The 22,880-nt window shown below is 32.6% G+C and overlaps 1 protein-coding gene across 4 annotated transcripts in view; it reads left to right on the forward strand.

Moving 5' to 3' along the window:
- The window catches only part of LOC125072149 (prestin), a 43,743-nt gene that overhangs the window by 16,298 nt on the left and 4,565 nt on the right, over nucleotides 1-22,880 (forward strand). For 3 of the 4 annotated variants that reach the window (XM_047682682.1, XM_047682683.1, XM_047682684.1), the window contains 13 exons: nucleotides 13,136-13,236; nucleotides 14,177-14,338; nucleotides 14,855-15,000; nucleotides 15,290-15,353; nucleotides 15,838-15,914; nucleotides 16,594-16,758; nucleotides 17,234-17,338; nucleotides 18,421-18,554; nucleotides 19,017-19,179; nucleotides 19,776-19,856; nucleotides 20,242-20,405; nucleotides 21,212-21,292; nucleotides 22,182-22,305. In XM_047682682.1, coding sequence (XP_047538638.1) covers nucleotides 13,136-13,236; nucleotides 14,177-14,338; nucleotides 14,855-15,000; nucleotides 15,290-15,353; nucleotides 15,838-15,914; nucleotides 16,594-16,758; nucleotides 17,234-17,338; nucleotides 18,421-18,554; nucleotides 19,017-19,179; nucleotides 19,776-19,856; nucleotides 20,242-20,405; nucleotides 21,212-21,292; nucleotides 22,182-22,305 — 1,567 coding nt within the window. Of the gene's footprint in view, nucleotides 1-8,010; nucleotides 8,129-13,135; nucleotides 13,237-14,176; nucleotides 14,339-14,854; nucleotides 15,001-15,289; nucleotides 15,354-15,837; nucleotides 15,915-16,593; nucleotides 16,759-17,233; nucleotides 17,339-18,420; nucleotides 18,555-19,016; nucleotides 19,180-19,775; nucleotides 19,857-20,241; nucleotides 20,406-21,211; nucleotides 21,293-22,181; nucleotides 22,306-22,880 lie in introns of all 4 variants that reach the window. The other variant, XM_047682681.1, reaches the window with a different exon arrangement.

A 22,880-nucleotide genomic window follows, 5' to 3' on the forward strand; every position in this document is an offset into this window, starting at 1 on the left:
AGAATTTATCTCAGTTTTTTAATTTACCGAAGAATAATGCAAATACTAATTAACTTGTTTGATGTTAATTTAATTCGTGATTCACTCGAAACTATTTCGTATAATTGTTACGAAGAAGCGATACAATTGTTAATTTTGAATAAAATGTGGAAAATTTTATGTTCAAGTATGTGTGTTCGTAACTATTTAGCACGCTTACATATAACATAAATGTATCTTATATTCGTAGCAAAATGACGTCATACGTCACTTATAAGTATTATATTAAATAACAAAGTTCAATAACTGGTGTTTCGATATCATATCAAATACATTAAGGAAAGATAAAACGTAACAGTTTTATTGTTTCTTTTCACTAAACAGTGGATGATAAATTATTGGATGTATTTTTTGTATATACGAAAACATATATGATGTAAAACAAAGATGTAAATATAAAAATACTACCTAGAGATAGAGATGGGTATCTCTAAGCATAGCTAGAATAAGGGTATAAATAAAACGGCTTACGAGGCACACGCAATTAAAGCTCAGGGTCCATGATTTGATTGCGATATTATCTGCAATCAGCGTCATGTTTTAGCCAATTAGCACAAGACCCTTAATGTATTATACGCCCGAAACTTTCTCATATATTATTTCGTTCGTTAGTGAAAACGTTTATAACATTCAGACAGACAGAAAGAGTGACGCGGCGGGGAACTTGTTTTATAATATGTCGTGATTAATTCCCATCTTTCGTCATCTGTTTTCGTCTCTTGTTTAAACAAAATTGGTAAATACAAAGCAAATACGGTAACGTTGCTAAATTTAAAAGGATCCCACATATGATTAATGGAAAAAAATGAACAATACTAGAGATAAAAAAATGTTCAAGAGGAAAATTTAACTTCTTATTATAAGACTTAATAGGTTTAAGCATTTTCCTGCTAATATTCGTTATCAGATTTCTGTTCAAGGATAGCCTACGTCTTAATGTAAACTAAAAACAATCCAAATACCTATATTTATTGAGAAATTCGAAACAAGATAATAATAATCATTTGGAGTACTTGTTTAATAACCATTATTTAAATGGTATTGAACTGCCTTTGTAATATATAATATTCATAAAATTGATTATATTCATAACTATTAGAAAAAAAAATTGTTAGTGACCTCTTGACATTTGTGACAAACAAAAGTAGGCAATTAAAGTTAACACAATAGTAGCTATCTACTAATCCAAATCCAAAACTTTTGTTTGTTTTCAGCATCTTAATATATATTACTTACTATATCTTATTACATCTTATATCTAAACAATAACATTTCTAATAATTCAACATTTTTTTCATGTCCTAAATATTTCGAAAGAACCTCCTTCACTCATTCATTGTCGTCAAAAATCTCATATACGTTACTAGGGACTAAGGAATTGGCGAGTGAACAAGCAGTTCTAACTTATTTTTATGTAAAGCATCCATCACTTACTCTTGTAATCCAGCATGTTGTTTTGCAAAGTAAAGTCTCCTTGAGATTTTTACTTACCTGGGTGTTGTATTGTATTTTCTTGCCATTGTATTGCCTCTTGTTTTGACTCAAAGACAAAATAAGGAATCCATTTATCATATCATCAGTTACATTCTGCAATAAATTCGGTTTAGGATTCTCGTCACACAGTACGAAAGCAGCTAAGAGCGTGTATTCGCTGTTGCACTGATTCAAATGACTCGGTTCCTCAACTAATGTGTTGTATATCGGGGTTTTTTGTAAAACTTTTTTACTATCTAGATGTATTTTTATTTTTGGCAATTTCGGTATTTAGTGACCTCAATCATCGTCCAAGGCGAGGGTACTTGCTTACAAGTGATACTCAAATTTATTTAAATAGATCATGCCACTTGTAAATCAAGGTTTTATCGAGACATTGAGTTCATACATAAAACGTAGAATAATTATACGGTTGTAATTCTCTTATTGAGTTGGGAACTCCATTCTTTGAAATGAAAAATGCTTTCATTTAAATTTTCACATTGATCAAACATAATTGAAAGGTGAATTATAATTAGCAGTTAAAGCTATTTTTTCTAACTCAGGGCCGAATCGTAAGTTTAGGGGGCCCTGGGCTACCACAATTTGGGGGCCCACCTAAAACATATCTGAACGTAGACTTTAATTAAATTAAATGAATGAGTTTGATTACAGGGCTAGTAGGGCTGCAACCCATACGACCTGTTTAATTTAATAAAGTTATGGATTCTTTCACATTATCTTGTATTTTTGACTTTGACTTAGCTGGCGTGGTTCAGACCAGGCCCGCGTGAATCCACGGGGCCCTGGGCTGAAGCCCCAAAAGCCATATGGTAGATCCGGTCCTGGCTAGCCTCAAACCTAAAGGAGATAATAAAATATCCGCCGCCGAAATTAAAATCGCTGCATATTTTTTAGTATTTATTAAAATATTAGGAGAAACAAACATATAATAATATAACGTCCAGAAATAATTTGGTCGATTCGGACGACGCAATAATTTTACTATTTACTTAGTATTAATCGTATAAGATAAACTATCATTATCATTGAATCATTAAACATTAGTTAATTATACCGCAGTTTATTTAATACTAAATCAACTTCTAGAGCAAATAATCGGAAAATTATGCAAATAATACAATCTTCATTCGGACTTATTTTATGTACTTGTTATTTGAAGAAAAATGTGGTGTTTTATTTTGATTAAGGCTTTACTGTTATTACACAAGAAGATAAGAATTCTCTGATCTCTTCAATTTTCAAATGAGCTTTGTGTAGTTAACATGAAAGAAGCAACGTGAGTGAATTCTTATTTTCCGTTTTAAACTGTATTCGCCAATGTGTTCGTTAAGTGTTTAATTATATTGGATTCTCTTAAAATCTTATATTCCAGAATGCTTACTTTATTTACTTGGTGGTAGGGCTTTGTGCAAGCCCGTCTGGGTAGGTACCACCCACTCATCAGATATTCTACCGTCAAACAGCAGTACTCAGTATTGTTGTGATTTGAAGGGTGAGTGAGCCAGTGTAACTCCAGGCACAAGGGACGTAACAACTTAGTTCCCAAGGTTGGTGGCGCATTGGTGCTGTAAGGAATGATTAATATTTCTTACAACGCCATTGTCTATGGGTGGTGGTGGTCCATTTACTATCAGGTGGCCCATTTGCTCGTCCGCCTACCGATATCATAAAAAAATATAATTACCTACCTAACCTTACTATCAATATGTTTCATTGTTTGTGAATTGTCATGTGTTTTAGTTTGTTAATTTCTTGTGTCTTTTAATTATTATTTGCATATTTATTGATAATACAGTAACATCAGAATAACTTCAGATCATATATTTATAATTTTTATTTAGAAATGGAAATAAACTATAACTCATAAATATGTAAAAAGTAAAATAAGATGGATTTAAAAAAAATATTTTTTTTATTGAAAAAAGACAGGCGAGGTTGAATTGAACATTTTATAATATTTTTAACGTACCAGGGTCCCATGATTGCGACTGTCTGTTTCAAACAGTTTGCCATAATTGTTAATGATTGATTCTCTTTTTAGGGTAGGTCTATAAGATTCCTCGATAAAGATATCAAACGCAATTACTATATCCTAAGATTAGCGGTTTTAATCATACAGTCCTTCTTTATAAAGTTTTCATAATATAGATTTGTTATATAATTAGTCATAAAACTGATATTAGGTCAAATGGAAATGACCGTCCGTTGATAAGATACGTCAATCACGAACTGTACATTGAAGTTTTGAATGTAAAGTTCATACAAAACTGTAATGAAATATATAAACAAAGATTACATGACTAAACGTAAGTTACCTTTATACGTTTGGGTGGGATAACTACCTCAGAAATTCACACTCACTTGTCAAGAATGATATTGTGAACATCAAAATGTTGCGTAACTGTTTCAAATTGAAGGACATGTGACGCAAGAGAGTGTAAGTGCTACGTTTACTTGGTGGTAAGGCTTTGTGCAAGGTAAGGTACCCATTCATTACAAATTCTAGCGCCAAACAGCAATACTTAGTATAGTCGTAGTCCAATTTGAAAGGTGTAAGTACTAACTACAGCGACAATGTCTATGGGCGGTGGTTTTACTTTAATATGCCAGTCCGCCTACTTTATTCATAAATAAAATCAGTACATACCGTAAATCTCGTGTGCTCACACGGGATTTACGGCATTACGGGATTTAAAACCTTAATTTCTGTTTGTTTGCGGCGCATTGACAAAATAAATATAATAACAACATTAGTAATTTGTTAAATCATTAATGATTAGATTATTTAGAAATATTTTATAAAAATGCTAAAATTTATTAAAAAATAATGCTTATCATTAAATTCAACTCTATCAAAATTAAACAGAACATATTTAAATAAAGACGTTTTTTCAATTTTTTTTGTAAATACATTGAAGTTTATGACCATATTTATGCGAATAACTTTTTATTCCACTCAATATTTTATATTGATTATAACAATGGATTTAGAAGATAAAAGCTGATCGATATAACTGTTATCGATAAAAGCTAAAAACAAGCGGCGCTTCACTAATATGAAATATTAACAAACCGATGTTTGGAAAGCATGTTTGCAAAGCATATTGATACCGTCCTGAAACTATAAATAATTATGTTAAAGTTCCATATCAACCGGATTAGTAGATTAATAAAAACACATAAAACAACAAATAATACTCTCTTGCTAATAAATAAAATAAAAATAATAGTTTTTTTTTTTATTAATTACTGAATTTTGTGATACCTTAAAATTTAAGGAAGTGTTTGAGATGTAAAATTAAACGAAATATTTGGTTGAAGGTACAATTTTTTATACAATTGGCAATTGGCATTATTTGGCATATAATGCCAATTATAGATATAATATAACGCTATTAATTTTATATCGATTTCCTTTCTGTTTCTTCTCGCTGGATGCTGCTTTTCGAAACGTCGGAATTAAAATGTTATAATTAATTGTATTTAAAAATGAAATCTGAATGTTTTCTGCCAACGTTACAATTATTGCAAAATCACATCAGCTATCTGCCAGTGAAAGTCCCATCAAAATCGGTCTAGCCATTCCAAAGATTAGCGGGAACAGAGAGACAGACAGACAGACAGACAGACAGACAAAAATAGTAAAAAATAATATATTTCGGTATTGTACCATGTATACATACATATGCATTTAGTAAAACACTCCAATTTTATTATATGTATAGATACAGAAATGGAGAAAGGTTTGTTTTATTCGCTCATTACGAGAACTGTGCCGTACCAAGGTAAAAGATTAGTAATTGCTATTACTAAACTGTCTTTAATAAATAGTTTTTACCCGTTTTGCTCTCGTATCAGTTATTATATTATTATATTATTGATCGCAGCTCATGCTTACCTCAGAAACATTTCATCAAATTCGTTTCAATGGTTTGCCCTTGAAAGAGTAACAGGGTTACTTCAACATATAAAATGATATGTATATATGTATGATAACAACAGATGAATCGAATCGAATCAACAAATAAAACATAATCTATTTAATAATAAACCAATATGAATAAATAAATCAATTAAAATAAATATGTACATATGTTAGATTAAAATATTTAAATAGACATTAATCATAAACTACATATTTTATCGCAAAGAATCTAGATTGTATATTATGTCTTTTAATATATATTTTTTTATGATATCGGTAGGCGGTAGGTGGTCACCACCGCCCATAGACAATGGCGTTGTAAGAAATATTAACCATTCCTTACATCACCAATGCGCCGCCAACCTTGGGAACTAAGATGTTACGTTCCTTGTGCTTGTAGTTACACTGGCTCACACACCCTTCAAACCGGAACACAACAATACTGAGTAGGTACTTCTGTTTCGCGGTAGAATATCTGATGAATGGTACCTACTCAGACGGGCTTGCACAAAGCCCTACCACCAAGTGAATTATTACTAATGTCATTTTTTTTATAAATAAAATATACGTAATTGTATTCACGTGAAATTAAGTTACATAATGTAATGTATGTTAGAGTATCTCGAGTAATATGCGCACGCGCTCATCGTGATCGGTTTTTGATTGACGTTGATATACATAACATATCCCGATATGGAAATGATAGTGCGTGAGTGATCAATCTTCATACTACATGATGTATTTATCAATGTACGTAATAACTTGACATTTTTTTTATTCATAACTAACGTCATTTGCTACTGTTTCCGTCGATTGCAAATAAGGTTCTAATTTAAATATTACGTTCAGAATCACAATATTTAGAGGAAGAGGAGATGGAAATAATTTACCCCCCGTTTAAATACTCATATTACATATCTTTTTCTCTCTTTTCTTCTATTGATTCTCTTTATAACAATACTAACTCTGACAAAGTACGGTGTAAATTCTCGGCGAGGCACGTTCGTGCTAATTAAGTTGACGAATATGAATCGGATTGTTGTATAGATCAGTTGACTTATACATATTATTTATTAAATATGGAAAAGCGCTTGGAATAATATTTATACCTATATATTTTATTTACATTTGTATGCTTTCTAACTATGCCTTGTAATTACTCTGGCTACTACGTGGGCTCTTGCAAACGTATCTCGCAAACGACAGTAATAAGTACGAATTATTGGCATTTGGCAGTAGAATCATAATTTATGAGGGAGGAGCCAAGACTGACCCAAAGACGTAACAACTAATGAAACCTTTCAGTTAGAAAGTTATATAGCATTTATGATTTATCCGGTAACAGTAATTTATTCGTGAATTCATTAACAGCATGATAAAAAATAGTCCAAATTTATGTAAAAAAAATATCGTCAATATAACTTTACAATGCGGTATATTTTAATACGTAGCTAAATTGAACACATATATAATTATAGTATATCCGTGCGGAAGCCGACGGTGTATCTGGCTAATACCTAATATATATATAAACATACAAAAACTATGCACACATGCATAACTTATCCTTGATCAAGTGTGGGTATCGACGACATTTTGCTGGTTGAGCGAAACCAACAAAATAGTCGACGTTTCCTATTTATGTAGTTGTTGTGTTTGACGTATTCGTTTAGTTAAGACGCTATGCAAACAAGTACTTACCAAATTTTATCTCAGAGATTATTGCAATAAAAAACTGCCATAAAGTATGTTTGCCGTATAGGCTGTCGCAGTATCTATCGAGCGTTGATAGAGTGTAGTTTTTTTTTTAACTTTTTTATTTGTACTTTTTGCTGAACTAAATTGATTAAATAACGATAGATAGGTAATATTTATTAAGTTTTTGTAATGTTATGTAATTATTTAACTTTTTTAATAACTTTAGTAGTGTGCGTAGTAGTTAGTAGTGATGTTATCTTTTAATAAACTTAACCTATTCGTGTGTGGGTCAAATAATGCAAATATTAACCAGTTCTTACAAACATATTGAGCTGATACTTCGTGTACACTTTCGCGACTTGTGATAAATCTATCTAGTCTAAAATTAATTATTTTAAGCTGCGGATTAATTTTTTTTTTTTATTTTATTATTTATCGTTATTATTTATTGTTCGAATAAAAATATATGTTTTAAAATATATTTTTATTCGAACAGTCAATTTTATTTTATTGGACATTTTTTAAATAAGGTGTTCATTTTAATATGAAATAATTGAAACCAATAGTTTTCATTGTATTGAAAGTAAGAGCGCACACTATTAATTTTTTTTTATGTCAAATGTCTTAACCTATTTACCTACAATATGATATTTTAATAAAAAGAGATATTAAGTGTTTAAAGGCAAACCCTTACGCAGCTTTTTAATAGTTTCGTACATTAATTGTATTTAAATGATACTAAACAAGATCTCTAATTTATAGTTAATAGACAAACAGATAGCTTATATATTAAATTTGAATTACAGATTAAAAATACATCCAGTTATTCGTAAATTTTAATTTAATTTTAGAAGTGAGTAAAGTGATTATGTTGTGATACAAATTTGAAGTGTACAGAAGTGAGTTAACAATGAGGACCGGTAGTGAGACCAAGGACTCTGAAAAGGAAAAGTTGAACCCAAATGGATGGTAAGAAATTACATTTAATATATCAAAGGAATCGGGCCATAATTATAGAACGTTTGGCTTGAAGGTAAACGAATGTTTTCTACGCGTATGCTGTGTGTGTAACTGGAGTCTTATATTTTAATAGCGTAAGCCGATTTTTGCCTCAGTGATTATGGGACGATTGCTGCACATAAGTCGGTTATGGTCTCATTTTGAAGTGCTCCAGCCGTAGATGTGCAGAAAATTAAAGAGGATTCTTGAATTCAATTAACTTAATTGTTATAATTTAACAAAGAATTCGTTTTAGAGAGGAACACGTTACAAGCTGGTAACAGAGCAGTACTACGGCTGTATAAGAAAAGAATTGAAAAACGAAAACAAAATTAAAGTAAATTGATATCGCGACAAACTCCAATTCTAACTGAACGAATTTCTAGTATTTGACATTAAAGATTTCATTCAAATAAGGTTTCAACATTTTGGTTGTAACTTGTAGTTTACAATGAAATGAAATCAAAAGCAAACCTATCATTGGTTAAATCGAAATTCATAAAAAAAAAACTGTTTTAATAAACGCGAATTTTCGCGAGAATCATTAATTTAATACTTTTTTTATGGCATTGGTTGGCGGACGAGTATATGCCTTTGTCTATGGGCGATGGTGACCACTTACCATCAGGTGGCACATTTGCTCGTCCGCCTACCGATATCATAAAAAAAAAATGTATATCTAGATAGAGAGTCGCAATACAAAAGAACTAAAACAAATGAGCCAAATTTATTTTCTTGTGTGCGTGACAGCAATACGCTTTATACTCGTTAAACGTCATACTGTTTTACTAGTGTGCGTGTAATTAGTCATCACTAATTTTTTCGTCGCGTTCTAAACTTTAACTGTCTATTTAGGCCATAAATAATAGTCACTATATATAGCAATAAGAGAACGAATTCGTGATGTTTATATATTAAGTAAGCTACAAAAAATCTATATCTATGTATGATAAAAATGAATGGAACTTTTATTATCAGAAACGATTCTACATGAAATTTGTACTGAACAAAAATGTCTGCCTCTGCCATGAGGTTAAACATTTTCTTCTAAAGTTTATATTTATTATAAAAAAAACGTAATTTTCATTCAAGATTGTATTGAAGATAAAATTAGCATTTTAATTATGATATTTATGCTCAGGGCCTATTGGAACTCTATCCAAATGAAATAATTTGAATATGATTTACAGATGCGTTATTGGCGAATGTCAAGACAATTTAAAACAATAAAACTGTACACTTGACATTGATATTCAATAGTAAATGATTTAAAAGCATGTGTTTATGTAACGAATTTAACTCCGAAAATGTCTATTAAAAACAACTACGTTTTAAATAATAATCTGCTCGTCGTGCATCCGCCAACGAATGCAGATGTAGTTTTATTAAAAGATATGTCATTTTTAAATATTTTAATTGATGTTTTTAAACAAATATAAATACGACCAAATACCATTTCGTACTTTTTTTTGAGTATTACTAAATATCCTTAATACGTTTGTCTAAAAGTGCATGTACAACCCGTCACTTTTTTTGTATACAATTCTATATATATATTCTTATACTAATTTTGTAATTATATTGTTATACTAGCTTATTACCCGCGGTTTCGCTCGCGTAGAATATGAATATTATAACAAATTAACTTAAAATATTAACTAAAACTTTCAACCCTTTTTTCACCCCAGTAGGGGTAGAATATGCAGAAACACTTCAAAAAGTACCTATTCCTTTTAATCAGTATCTCAAAAATAAAGTTTCATGTTTCTAACTTAAAAAATAACGGACTTCCATACAAACGTTCAACCCCTATTTCCCCCTTTAAGGGTAGAATTTACAAAATTTGTTCCTTAGTGGGTGTCATGATATGTTAATTTACAAGTGTACATATAAGTTTTATGCTCCTAGTTCTAAAAATAACAATACTTTCAACAACTTACAACCTTTCATTTCCCCCTTTCAACCCTTTACAGCCCTTTTTCCAAATAAAGCCTATGTCCTTTCTCAGGCCCTAGACTATTTGTGTACCAAATTTCATTAAAATCGGTCTACTGGACCGATTTGTTTTGTTTTGGCGTGAAAGCTACACAGACAGACAGACAGAGTTACTTTCGCATTTATAATATTAATATGGATATTAATATGGATTATTGGCTTAGTATTATATGGATACCGCCTGTTCTGCCTAAGTTAATAATTTTACCGATAAACATGCAATTCGCAAATCTTCACTCCTGTAATTACAGAGAAACGTCTCACAGATCCGATTAGAACGACGCCTCGTCCCACACTGATTTATTCACCGACAAAGGAGTAACATCGCGATTTGCGCGTATAATACGCATAAATATATATTTTTTAAAATATATATCCGACAAAAAAGCCGAAGATTACCTCGTTAACTAATATTTTAAAACGATTCTTAATCATATTTATTTTATATAAATATTTTTTTTGTATTTTCTTTTTATAGACATTGAAGGCGATTAAACTTCTACTCAAGAAGTTATGTCCCTTTTACCTTTAGAGAGCACGTAATGTATTGGCTTATGACGGCAGTGATACGATACCGATTCCATTCCGATTCAACTTCGATTATTACCCACAAAAATTAACCTCAGCTTAATCGTAACTGACGAACAATTCTACTTCAATGAAACTTTTACTTTGAGCAAACACGAGTCAACAGGATCGTTGGGTTTGTGTCGATTCGACTGCGACAAACTATCAATTTTTAAGTCGACCATATCTACTGATCTTACCCAAGTACTGAAGGGTTAGCATCTCATCTGAAGATAAAAGTCTGGAAATAGAGAGACCGTGTTCTATATACATAAGTACCCTATATCATCCTGCGTAAGTTAGTCATACAGATCGTCCGCCGTAATCGAAGTTTTGGAATGTTAGATATTATATATATATATATATATATATATATATATATATTTATACAATTATTTATAATAACAATGTGTAGCGTAGGACGAGGAAATTAACGTTATCTCTGTTTTGTGCTGGGGTTAGTGGACCAGTGGAGTTTATACACTATAAAGTATTGACTTGGAAGATATCTCGAATTATTGTTCGATAAGACGACAGAGTTTTATAACATTTGGTATTTTTTTTATAACGAAAATAATTAAATACTTATTGTCTTACATATTATTAATAATAATAAATTGTCATTGTTATATGTAATATACTCGGTATCTAATGCAGAAATGTTAAAACATATTCAGTAAATTAAAAAAAATAAGTTGACGACAGTCTTCCATATTTAAATTTAAATAAACAGTTCATACGATCTATGAACCGTGTACATATAAATAGCCACTTACAAAAAGGGCAAACAAAAACTATGTACTTGATTTTACTTGATTGTAATAAAGTCGGATAGAAGATTGGTCGGCTTGACAAATAAGATGAAAAAGTCTATAATGAAATTTATTGTCGAAAGTATTCTGTAATTTTTGCGCAAAACGGTTACCAATTGTTATTCATTCGAACGATACCGTGCCGTACTTAGAGTTACTCTTGCCCCAGTAGGTAGTGAGACGACCAATCGCTTACACAGATAAAACTAAAACAGATAATTACTACAAGTGCAAAGTATCAAAAGTTTTGACCAAGCAACTCGTTCCAGTCCATTTCTTTTAAAGAGAGTGTTTAGTATTTTAATATTATAGATATAAATTAAATTATTGTTTAGATAATCTGTGCTCGTGAAAATGCGTATGAAAAAGACATTAGTATTATTTGAAAGTGATTTTGGACGTAACAATAACAATGAAGACGAAAATGTTCCACTGTTACAAGACTATTCGGAACGAGAAGACGAACGGCTAGTATTAGTTTAAAACTTGGAAACGCTTAATTACTTCACATCTGGGACAAAATGGTCCAAGTGAGATTGTTATGGGAATCAAAGCATTAAAATACGCTTCACCACTATTTAGTCTAAATCTAGAACATCTAGACATTTCTCTGTACCGGTTAAATATTTAAAAAAAATTACGAGTTCCTTTATTTTTCTGGCGTTTTGTTAAAACCTTCTTATAAAGGGCTGGATTTGAATTATGATCGCGTTCATTTCGTATATGTTGATAAAATATTTTTTCCCAATTCAATTTATAAAAAAGTAAAGTACTGTATCCCACTGCTAAGAAAAAGGCTCTTTACTTCCCACACTGCTTGCTTCTCTCGAGGAGGTCGTGGAATTTGTTCCAACACGCTGCATCGATGCGGTTTGGGTACATGCAGGTGACTGTTGTTGCAATGGCACATGATGAATTACAAAAATTAAACACATAAAACTCATTTATAATTGTTTGTTCTGACTACTGTTCCATCTCTTGAATAATTTTTGGGCGTTACTAAATTTAAATTAGTCCAACTTCGCATATGAACAGGACAGTCAAGGAAGAAGACAAGGAAGTCCTAAGAGTGTATTTATATTTATTTGTCTCATCAAACAGAAGGAGTTTTTAAATACTCCGCTACGGTTTGGCGATTATTTTCTTCAGACTTTAGACGCACATCATTTTCTTTAGCTAAAAGTTTTATGGAAAAAATAAATCTCTAAAACTGCTTACTGTCAAAGAAATAAAAAAGGTGTGTACTTATGAACGCGCGCGTGTAAATATCCACTTATAATTAATTATAATAAATTCAAAATAACTCGCGTACTATGTAATTTTCAATTTTTTCACTATTACTATAACACTCACTCACTAATTTAAACTTTCACAATTTAAATATCTTAAACTATCATAAAAACTACCTGACACCATTTTTTCCATAACGCGCCCAAAGAAATATAATTTCAAAAAAGCCCTACAAAGGTATTTTCCAAAATAATTATGATATCTACAATACTGTTGTCATTGGTGGCCAGATTGTTCTTAACCTTTGTACTTGAATTCCAAGAACAAAATAAACTTTCCTCTTTATAATTGATGATATGTTGTTTATTTCCAGGCTGCAGTCCCGGCCCAGCCAGCAGTTCAACGTTATCCGACGTGTCTACCAGCAGGATGCTCTCAATAAGGATGCTGATTATCAGGTCCCGGAAAAACCATGTAAGGATCTTTATCCTGGGGTCACATAATATCTTTAGAAAAATATTATCAATAAATAAGAGATGGCCCAGTGTTGAGAACGCGTGCATCTTAACCGATGGTTTCGGGTTCAAATGCAGACAAGCCCCACTGCATTTTCATGTGCTTAATTTATGTTTATAATTCATCTCGTGCTCGGAGGTGAAGGAAAACATCGTGGGGAAACCTACATGTGTCTAATTTCAACGAAATTCTGCCACATGTGTATTCCACCAAGCTGCATTGGACCAGCGTGTTGGAATATGCTCCAAACATTCTCCCCAAAGGGAGAGGAGGCCTTAACCCAGCGGCGGGAAATTTACAGGCTGCTAATGTACGAAAAGGAATGAGAATTTAAAATAATATTATAGGTTATCCACCACAAAGTTCGTTCCAAAATAATATGCAATATATTTTTCATAGACCGTTCATATTAAAAGAAATTTTATAAAATATCGTGAAGTACATGAGAATTATTGTGGAATTTATCCTTCAATAGTTGATTAAGTTAGGCTATGTAAATTCCCGCTTATGAGTAGATTCATACAGGCGTATGATGATGATTTGCTCTTAGTCGATAATAGCCGCGACGACCAATCTCTTGGGAGACTAAGAAACTTCGTTGGGACATATGTATATAGTACACAAGTCTTTTACTCTAATAATCCGATGGGACAGTAAATTCGATACGACTGGAATAAGTTCAGATACAAGACGAATGGCTTAACCAATCTTAGAAGTGTACAGGGAGTGTACACACTTCCTACTCCTAAACTCTGGGATACTACAGAAAAAAACAATAATGTTTTATCGGCCTAACCCAAAATCTTGCGGTCTTGACCTTATGAGCCGCTACACAAACGAGGCAGGCGGTACATAAAATAATATTATAAAAATATTTACACTGACTTCATAATTCCAGTGGGATACAGATGCAAGAGGGTAGTTCAAAACTGTGGCTTTGGTGATTGCCTCCTGAACTCGCTACCAATTGCAAGATGGCTGCCACGCTACAATATGAAGAAGGATTTGGTGGGTGACCTGGTAGCCGGCGCTACGACTGCAGTCATGCACATACCACAAGGTAAACTTATCAAAATAAGTATTAAGTACTTCGTGTATTCTAAATCTAGGTTAGGAAAGTTGATAACTCCATATTTCAAGTGTAACAATATAAAGACTGGAGCCAAAGGAGTATCTCCAGTTCAAAGTATCTTGCATTGTGAAGGATATGCTGTATAGATTAAAACATTTGCCGCCAAATCTTTTAATTCTTACCAAGTTTATTATCGGGTGCAAAAGAGGGAATATTAATAATATTAACTTCCATACAACCTCTCTCTTTATTGGGTTGTCTGGAAGAAATGACTACTTAGCCATAAGGCCGCCCGTTGTACTCTACAATAATATATGAATTTTTCTTGTAACATATTTTAATCTGTATCATGTGGTGTACAATAAAGTATAAATAAATAAATAAATATTGTCATAGCATCTGAACAATTGTTTGCATATCAACAAGCATGAATTGTTTCGTGTACAGCAATACGGAAATGATTTATTTATTTCTGAAATTAACAAAAAATATATTTTTTTTTAGGTATGGCCTACGCGATGTTAGCTGAAGTGCCTCCTATAGTCGGTCTATACATGGCATTTTTCCCAGTACTTATATATGTGATATTTGGCACCTCACCCCATGTGTCAATGGGGACGTTCGCGGTCGCCTGCCTTATGGCGGGTAAGGTAAGTTTTGTTGAAATTTTAATAATTAGCTATACAAATGCCCAAATAATACGTGAGAATATCATTTTAGATTTTAAATTAAATTAACATAAGTAGTGGATTAAAAAATACAATTAATTTAATTAATTGTTTTGAATTATTTTGGCTTACTTAACAATAAACACGATTTTGTGACATTAATTTATTTAAATACTCTATTGTATTAGCTGTGGCATTTTTATATCATATCAGTATAACCACTTTAAAGTTCAATAACATTTAAATCCATTATTCTTACCCTTTCTTTCAGGTAGTTTCACAGCATTCATCTCACGCGGAATTAGTCAACGCTGTTAACGTCACAACTTCAGAAGGTAAATTTGTATTCTTTAAGAATTTCCTATAATGTGTATATTTATCGATTCATATTACTTGGTAGGGTATTGTGCAAACTCATTTTTGTAGGTACTACCCACTCATAATATATTCTACCGCTAACTAAAGGCACAAAGGATATAAAATTTAAGGTCCCAAAGTCCTATTAATATTTCTTACAAAAACATTGTCTATGGTAAGCTGTGACCACCTATAATTAAAGGATATTTCTAAAGCTTACCACAAACGAGTTGATTGATAATTATAAAATGAACATAAAATCTATTCAGTTTTATTGCGAATTAAAATTCGAGCAACACTGAATATTCATGTGCAATTTGTGTCAAGAATTTATCTCATGCTTGGCGATGTAGGAAAACCGTCATGTGTCGAACATAATTCTGCCATAGGTTTGTCTCCAATATGAAAACAGTGTATACAGATGTAGAAAGTGCTTCCATTATCATTTTTTTCATTCATCAGGTCCACCTTTCTTAACCGGAGGATATTCCCCAGTGGAAATACTCAGCGTACTTTCCTTAACTATTGGCATAATGCAAGTAAGTATAACGATTAAAAAAAACATTTATAATGATAAAAGGTTATTATGGGCCAAAACTGCAACACTATTCAATATAAAGTTTTTAACTTCACTTTGGTGCTTGAGGTTGGGCTAGATTTCTAGAATATTATAGATTAATGCCCTATTGTAATATAATCCGATTTTTTTGAATCTGGAAGAGTTTGTATTTATATATATGTGTATATGTGTGCATAATTTTGAATAAAATATATATTTGAACGGAGTTTTAATTAAATATATCTAGCAAGTAATGTTTAATGTTGATGTTGGCCAATAAAATTAATTGTAAAATAAAGTATTACAATACTTTTTGTTAAACTTATTGTCAGTACTTGCAAGTACTATTTGTACATCACAAGACCTACAGTGCATATTATTCGGGGTAATGGTCTTTTAAAGCTGAGTCCACACTAAAGAAAAAATGAAAATGTTTGTTTTGAAAACTTTCTCTTATTAAATTTAGTTGACAACAATTGATATAAAGTTGTATGAATGTTCGTAACTTTCTTAAAATTTACAATTTCAAACAATTATTTCAATAGAAACTTACCATAGCATAAAAATAAAATGGACTTGTAATTTTAAGTAACATGTTCCTCCATTTTGCAGAAGGTGAATCGAAATGAATCCAAGCTTGTCTATATTATTTCTTTCAGGTGATAATGTGGATGATGAGGCTGGGCGCGGTGTCCACTCTGCTCTCGGAGCCTCTCGTGTCTGGTTTCACGACCGCAGCCTCCTTCCACGTTCTCACATCTCAACTGAAAGACCTATTTGGGGTCAAGCTACCAAAATTAGGATCCAATTACAAAGTTATATTTGTAAGTAAAAATATATTCGGTAACATATGACTAAATGTGTCAGTGTCTGTTCAAACTAAAAAAAAAGCCGGTAAATGTCAATGCTGGGCTAAAGTCTCTGAGAACTGAGCGGACTTGCCCGGATTTATAACCGAAATAGGGTTAAGATAGTCGTGTATTTATATAAATGTTAGAAATGCATAATTAAAATTGATTTGTCGGCTTTTGATTTCGAAAAAAATAGCAAAATAATCATTTTTTTTCCTTTTATTTTTTGGCCATGGTTATCTTCAAAATGGATAATAATTGCAAATGTAAATATTTATTGTCTAATATTCCTTGGTATGGTTTTGTCTTTATTTTCATCAAAATCGGTCGAGTCTATCAAAAATGATAACAACATAAAATTCAGGTACAGTATAACTTTAACAATACAAAATATAATACGGCTAAAACCGCATGACACAGCTAGCATTAAGTATTTTCTCAATTTCAGACTGCTATTGAAATTGTCAAGAGTATTCCAAACGCAAACTGGATCGCGTTCGCGATATCAGCGATCACGTGCACAATAATTGCGTTGAATAATGAAATCTTAAAGGTACGTTAAATTAATTAAATTTTTCATTTGAATTCGGTCACGGTCGCTTATCTGGTCCACTTGTCAAAGGGCACCACAATTACGCAGCATACAGTCCAAAAGGTGCTAATCCAAGTGCACTCTTTATTCCCTGACAGTAGGAAGTAAGTAATTCGATGGGACAACAAACCGAATCGGCTGGTAAGAGTTCAACCAACACCTCTACATGCTTTCCGAGGCATGATTGTTTAAGCCGTGCTAACTTTTAAACTCTACCTTCTGGAAAGCGAGCTGATGTTAAGTGAACATCTCCGCTCACAAATAATGACTCTGTAAGAAATTCTATCCGTTCCATACATCGCCAATCACCACCCATGGGAACTAAGATCTTCTATCTCTTGTAACTGATAGATTTTTACCACCACGGCTTCTGCTTTGCTTACTTTGGATTACAATGAATATCGTTATACGGGCTTCGGACAATGGGCGTATACCAATTATGTATCAATAATTGATATCGTTCTACCAAACCACACTAATTTTTATTGATTTGTGCCCGTTGAAATACTTAACCAGCTTGAACTGGAATGGAACTACAATGGAAATAACGTCATGATTCCATTATGATGATGGAGATGCTCGCAATTGCACTGTCTAATACAATCTCTGTCTCCATACCTCGCATGATTTTTTATACGAGAGTCCTCAAACCTCAAAGTAATTTCGAACGACTTTAACTTCCTTCTATGACAGACTTGGTGGTAGGCCTTTGTGCAAGTCTAGATAGATACCATCCTTATCACGCTAAACAGCAACACTCAGTATTGTTGTGTGAACTTTGACGGTACCCAGTATGACTACAGGGACAATAACGTCTTAAATCTCAAGATTGGTTTAACATTAGCGATGTAAGCGATGGTTAATATTTCTTACGGTACCAATGTGAATGGGCGGTGGTGACCACTTACCACCAGGTATTTTAAATAAAAAACTATTTAGCGACTCATTGCTCAGTTGCTGACTAATAACCAATACAAAGCAACACACGTTCTGAACATTAATAATAATCAGTAAGGTTTCAATTGATTGTATTATAATTTCAGCCTCGGATAAGCAAGATAAGTCGCGTCCCGGTGCCTATAGAACTAATGGCAATAGTATTCGGAACTCTGGCTTCTAAATTTGGTAATCTCAAAGAGTTATACGGAGTTTCTTTAGTTGGAACTATTCCTACTGGGTAAGTCTTTATCTAATGACATTTTGAGGAAACGAAATTTATTTACCTTTCGATAACGACTAAATGATTTTAAATATTTGACTTGTTGTTGAATGTTTTAAAATGTAGTTTTATTATAGATTTAAAAACACTACGTATTTGGGCTACTTATAAAGGCTCTGCAATACAATTGTTAAAAACTTAAAACTTATAAAAACTTAAAAATTATAACGGAACGATTTTAATTAAATCGTATTATGATTGAACACATTCAGTAATATTGTAACTATAATGTGTAATTTTACTAAATCTATATTAAAATAACAAAAAATCAGGAACATTTTCATATTTAAGCTTTGATAATAACCGCAGTAAAGTCGCAACTAATCACGGTCACGGTTTTAGAAACAATCAGTTTGATAATTGTGATCTATTTGTTTAACGATTTAAACATAGAAATGATGACATCAAGTATTTTTTCAGTCTGCCAGAACCCAAAGTACCGGCTATAGAAATGATCCCCACGATAGCCCTAGATGCCTTCACCATCACCATGGTGACATACACCATATCCATGTCCATGGCGTTGATCTTCGCGACCAAGGAGAAGTATGAAGTGGATGCCAATCAAGAGCTACTGGCTTTGGTATGGTTTTGGATTTCATTGTAATGCATGAGACGATATGATGCAGGAGTATGGCTCTCTAGATATTTAATTGAGTATGATCAAGAACATCTATACTAATACTATAAAGGCAAAAGAAACTCTGCCTGTCGGTCTGTCTGTCTGTTGCTCTTTCACGGCGAAACCACTGAAGCGATTTGTATGAAATTTAAGTCCAGGGAAGTACTTGAGCTACTTTTTTGTGCCTAACACCAGCCGACAAACCCCTAAAACGCAGGCGAAGCCGCAAGCAACCACTAGTAATTCATAAACAGCATTAAAACAAAAACCACTTCAAGGTTAATTATACCTACATAAGATTTCATTAAAAAAAATTATACGTATTCTTATACTCATAATAACTATGCGCCGAGAAGGCCCGGTGACTAGAACACGTGAATCTTAAAGATTGCGGATTCATATTTGGGCAACTCCACACAGGAAAACTGAATTTCTCGGATGAAGTTCCGACCAGCATTAAATATTAAAGCAGCGTGGTAAAAATGTTCTAAAGAGAAGCGATGACCTTTCCCCATGGGTGGCTGCTACTTTACTTTTAATGGTACTTTCTCCTTCAGGGAGCAAGCAATATGTTTGGGTCATTCTTCGGCTGCGCCCCACTCTGCGCGAGTTTATCCAGATCTTATATCCAGTATCAGGTATGTCATAATATATATTATATTCGTATATACTTATGTGCTCTCCAATTCACAAATATATATCATTTAAGCTGTATAAATCATAACCAATAGAGCGAATAAATTAAAAAAAAAAAACAAAGCAGCTTAACGGCTAAAATTTTCTTTACGAAAACACTGACCTTACACAAAAAAAATAGTACTCAGCTATTTTAGCAACAAACAAACAGCCCATGAATAGAGAGTAGAGAATGTTTGTATATTACAAATAATAATTGATATTTATTGGAAAACAACACTATTTCCGATCTCATTTATATTAAATATCACATCCGCTAACATGAAAATGAATAATCCTTCCTACGATAAACAGGTCCATATAAAAAGTGTTGTTTTTTTATAATAGGCAGGTAGCAAGACGTGTCTAACCTCTGTGGTTAGCGCTTCCTTGATCTTATGCGTTCTGCTCTGGGTGGGGCCCTTATTCGAGCTGCTGCCTCGTTGCGTGCTGGCTTCCATAATCGTTGTGTCTCTGAAGGGCATGTTCATGCAGGTCAAGGAGCTGGCCAAGTGAGTGATGTTATTATAAAAGTTTAGTGTTTGTAATGATTGTATATAAAGTCTATTACCAACCACAGGAGGATCAGAGTCAATAAAACAACATTTGACACGATATTTGAACATTGAACGAAATTCCATAAGTCCCCCCCCCCTCTCTATTCCTTCATACTCCAATGGGATGGCAAATCCGACACGACGTTTACGTGCTTTAAGTGGTACGAGCATGTACACTCTTTCATCTTCCGAACCCTTGCTGTTACTGACAAATTTTCGTCAAGATTTTTTTTTATCGGCCCGTGCTGGGCTTTGATTCCTTGACCTTGGGATCTGCGGCCTTACAATAGACCAACGAGGCAGTCAAATAAAGCAAAATCTAAAGTAAGCTTCTCTAAATGCTATTAAGACTAAAAATCTGTTAATGTGAGACGAATTTCACTAAGCTATTTCTATCATCCGACCTATGCAGACTTCCTCATTATGTCTCAACGCCAAGCATGAAATGAATAAACTTAAATTAAACACATAACATAAGACAAGTGAAGTATCAATAGCGCAATGGTTTACGGGCCGCCTAGCGATGTAAAAAGTCGCAGGATCGATCCTGACCCCTTGGGCTACTGTCGTCCCAACTTCTGACACAAGTGATAAGCTTAAAAGGGATGCCTTTTTAATTATAACGGTCATTGCTACGATCCTTTAAAAAAAGAATGCACATGAAAATTTTTTGGTGCTCGGTGTTCTATCTGCTAGGTCATATCGGCAATAATCCTTTATATATAAATAAAGAATTATGAAGACATTTTATTTTTTTAAAGATTTTGGAATCTGAGCAAATTGGATGCAATCGTATGGCTCGTCACGTTCTTGATCACGTTGTTAATAGACATTGACATTGGGTGAGTATGAAACTATTATATAATATATAACTATTATATATGTATATATATATATTTAAATTGTTTATTTAAAATAATGACCAAATAGCCCACCAATGGTAAGGTTGGCTCTAAGATGTATTGTCCCGTGTTCCTATTTACTAGTTTTAATATTAGCGGTGGATGTTTATGCTTAGATATCTGGTAATTTCCTTGACTGAGGGAGCGGTTTAGGGAACTTAATTACGTGATTAGGGAATTTATTTAAGATAACAATATGACAAAATATAGATAGTCTATATTTTTTTATTATTACATAATTTTATTGATAGTTTTAGCAAATTTCTAGCTATTCCATAGAGCAAACAACAATAAATTCGCTTTAGAGGAAGGTTATTTAATATTTACTAGGCTGCTGTGCAAGCTTATCTGGGTAGGTACCACCTACCATATTTTGTAATACCAAATAGGAGTACTTAGTATTTTTTCGTTCCGGTTTGAAGGGCGAGTGAAAGGCACAAGGGACATAAACATTACATCTTGTTTCCCGAGGTTTTTAGCGCTTTGGCGAAATATTTGACGTATAATATTTCCTACAGCGCCTATTTTTTTGGACAGTGGCTACCACTCACCTTCAGAAGACACATTCGCTAGTCAGTCAACCTAAATGAAATAAAAAAAGTCAACCGGCCTCACGACTACAATTAACTTTTGATGGAATATGATTTTGATATTTAGTGAACTTGTCATCTCTGACACATAAATACCAAATAGACGAAATTACGAGTAATCCTCTACTTAAGTCTTTTAAATAACAACATATAATATAAATCTATTTCAAATAAGTTAGAAATGGTCACATCTACGATCTTGAGAGCTAATCAATGGGTTTTAATAAACTACTTTTCAGACTTGGAGCAGGATTATTAGCAAGTGTGGCGACATTGTTCTGTCGTTCTCAAAAACCGTACACGTGTCTCCTCGGACGAGTCCTGGATACAGATCTATATCTAGATATAAAGAGGTACCGAGCTGTGAGTATTGTATTTATATTATCGTTTTAAATTACGTAGAAATTTCTAGATTTTTTTTTTAACAATGCCCCATTTTAAGGTTAAAGCTTTTGCTTTTTGGGACGATAATAAAGTAAATCAATATGAGAATTTAAGTTCTACTGGCAAACTTTGCCACATAATTATGTAATAAAAAGGTTTATTTAAATCGCAACTTATATTTTATTATGTACTAAGAGGTTACATGTTACACACATGTTTATATAAAAAGTGTACAGTAATCTTTTTCATTTAAAGTTTTAAAACATTTAATTTTCCGATGGTAACATCCCGCGGCTAATCCATTCCATTTCTCTGTTATAGTAAACGGATATTACAATGAATTGTATAGTGTACATTAATATTATGTTCATTAATATGAAAACCCACCATCTCGCAACGTCACAAACACCTACTTGGTAGTGCAAACAATACGGGTACCTTTTGTCCGCGAATAATCTCATCATGAAAATTTTTATGTACTGCAAAATTTTATTTGTCTTCTTCTACTAAAACACGATTTTTTTGACTTTCTTTATGGTGTATCACGATGATGT

This window comes from Vanessa atalanta, chromosome 20 (assembly GCF_905147765.1).
Source record: "Vanessa atalanta chromosome 20, ilVanAtal1.2, whole genome shotgun sequence".
NCBI lineage: Eukaryota > Metazoa > Arthropoda > Insecta > Lepidoptera > Nymphalidae > Vanessa > Vanessa atalanta.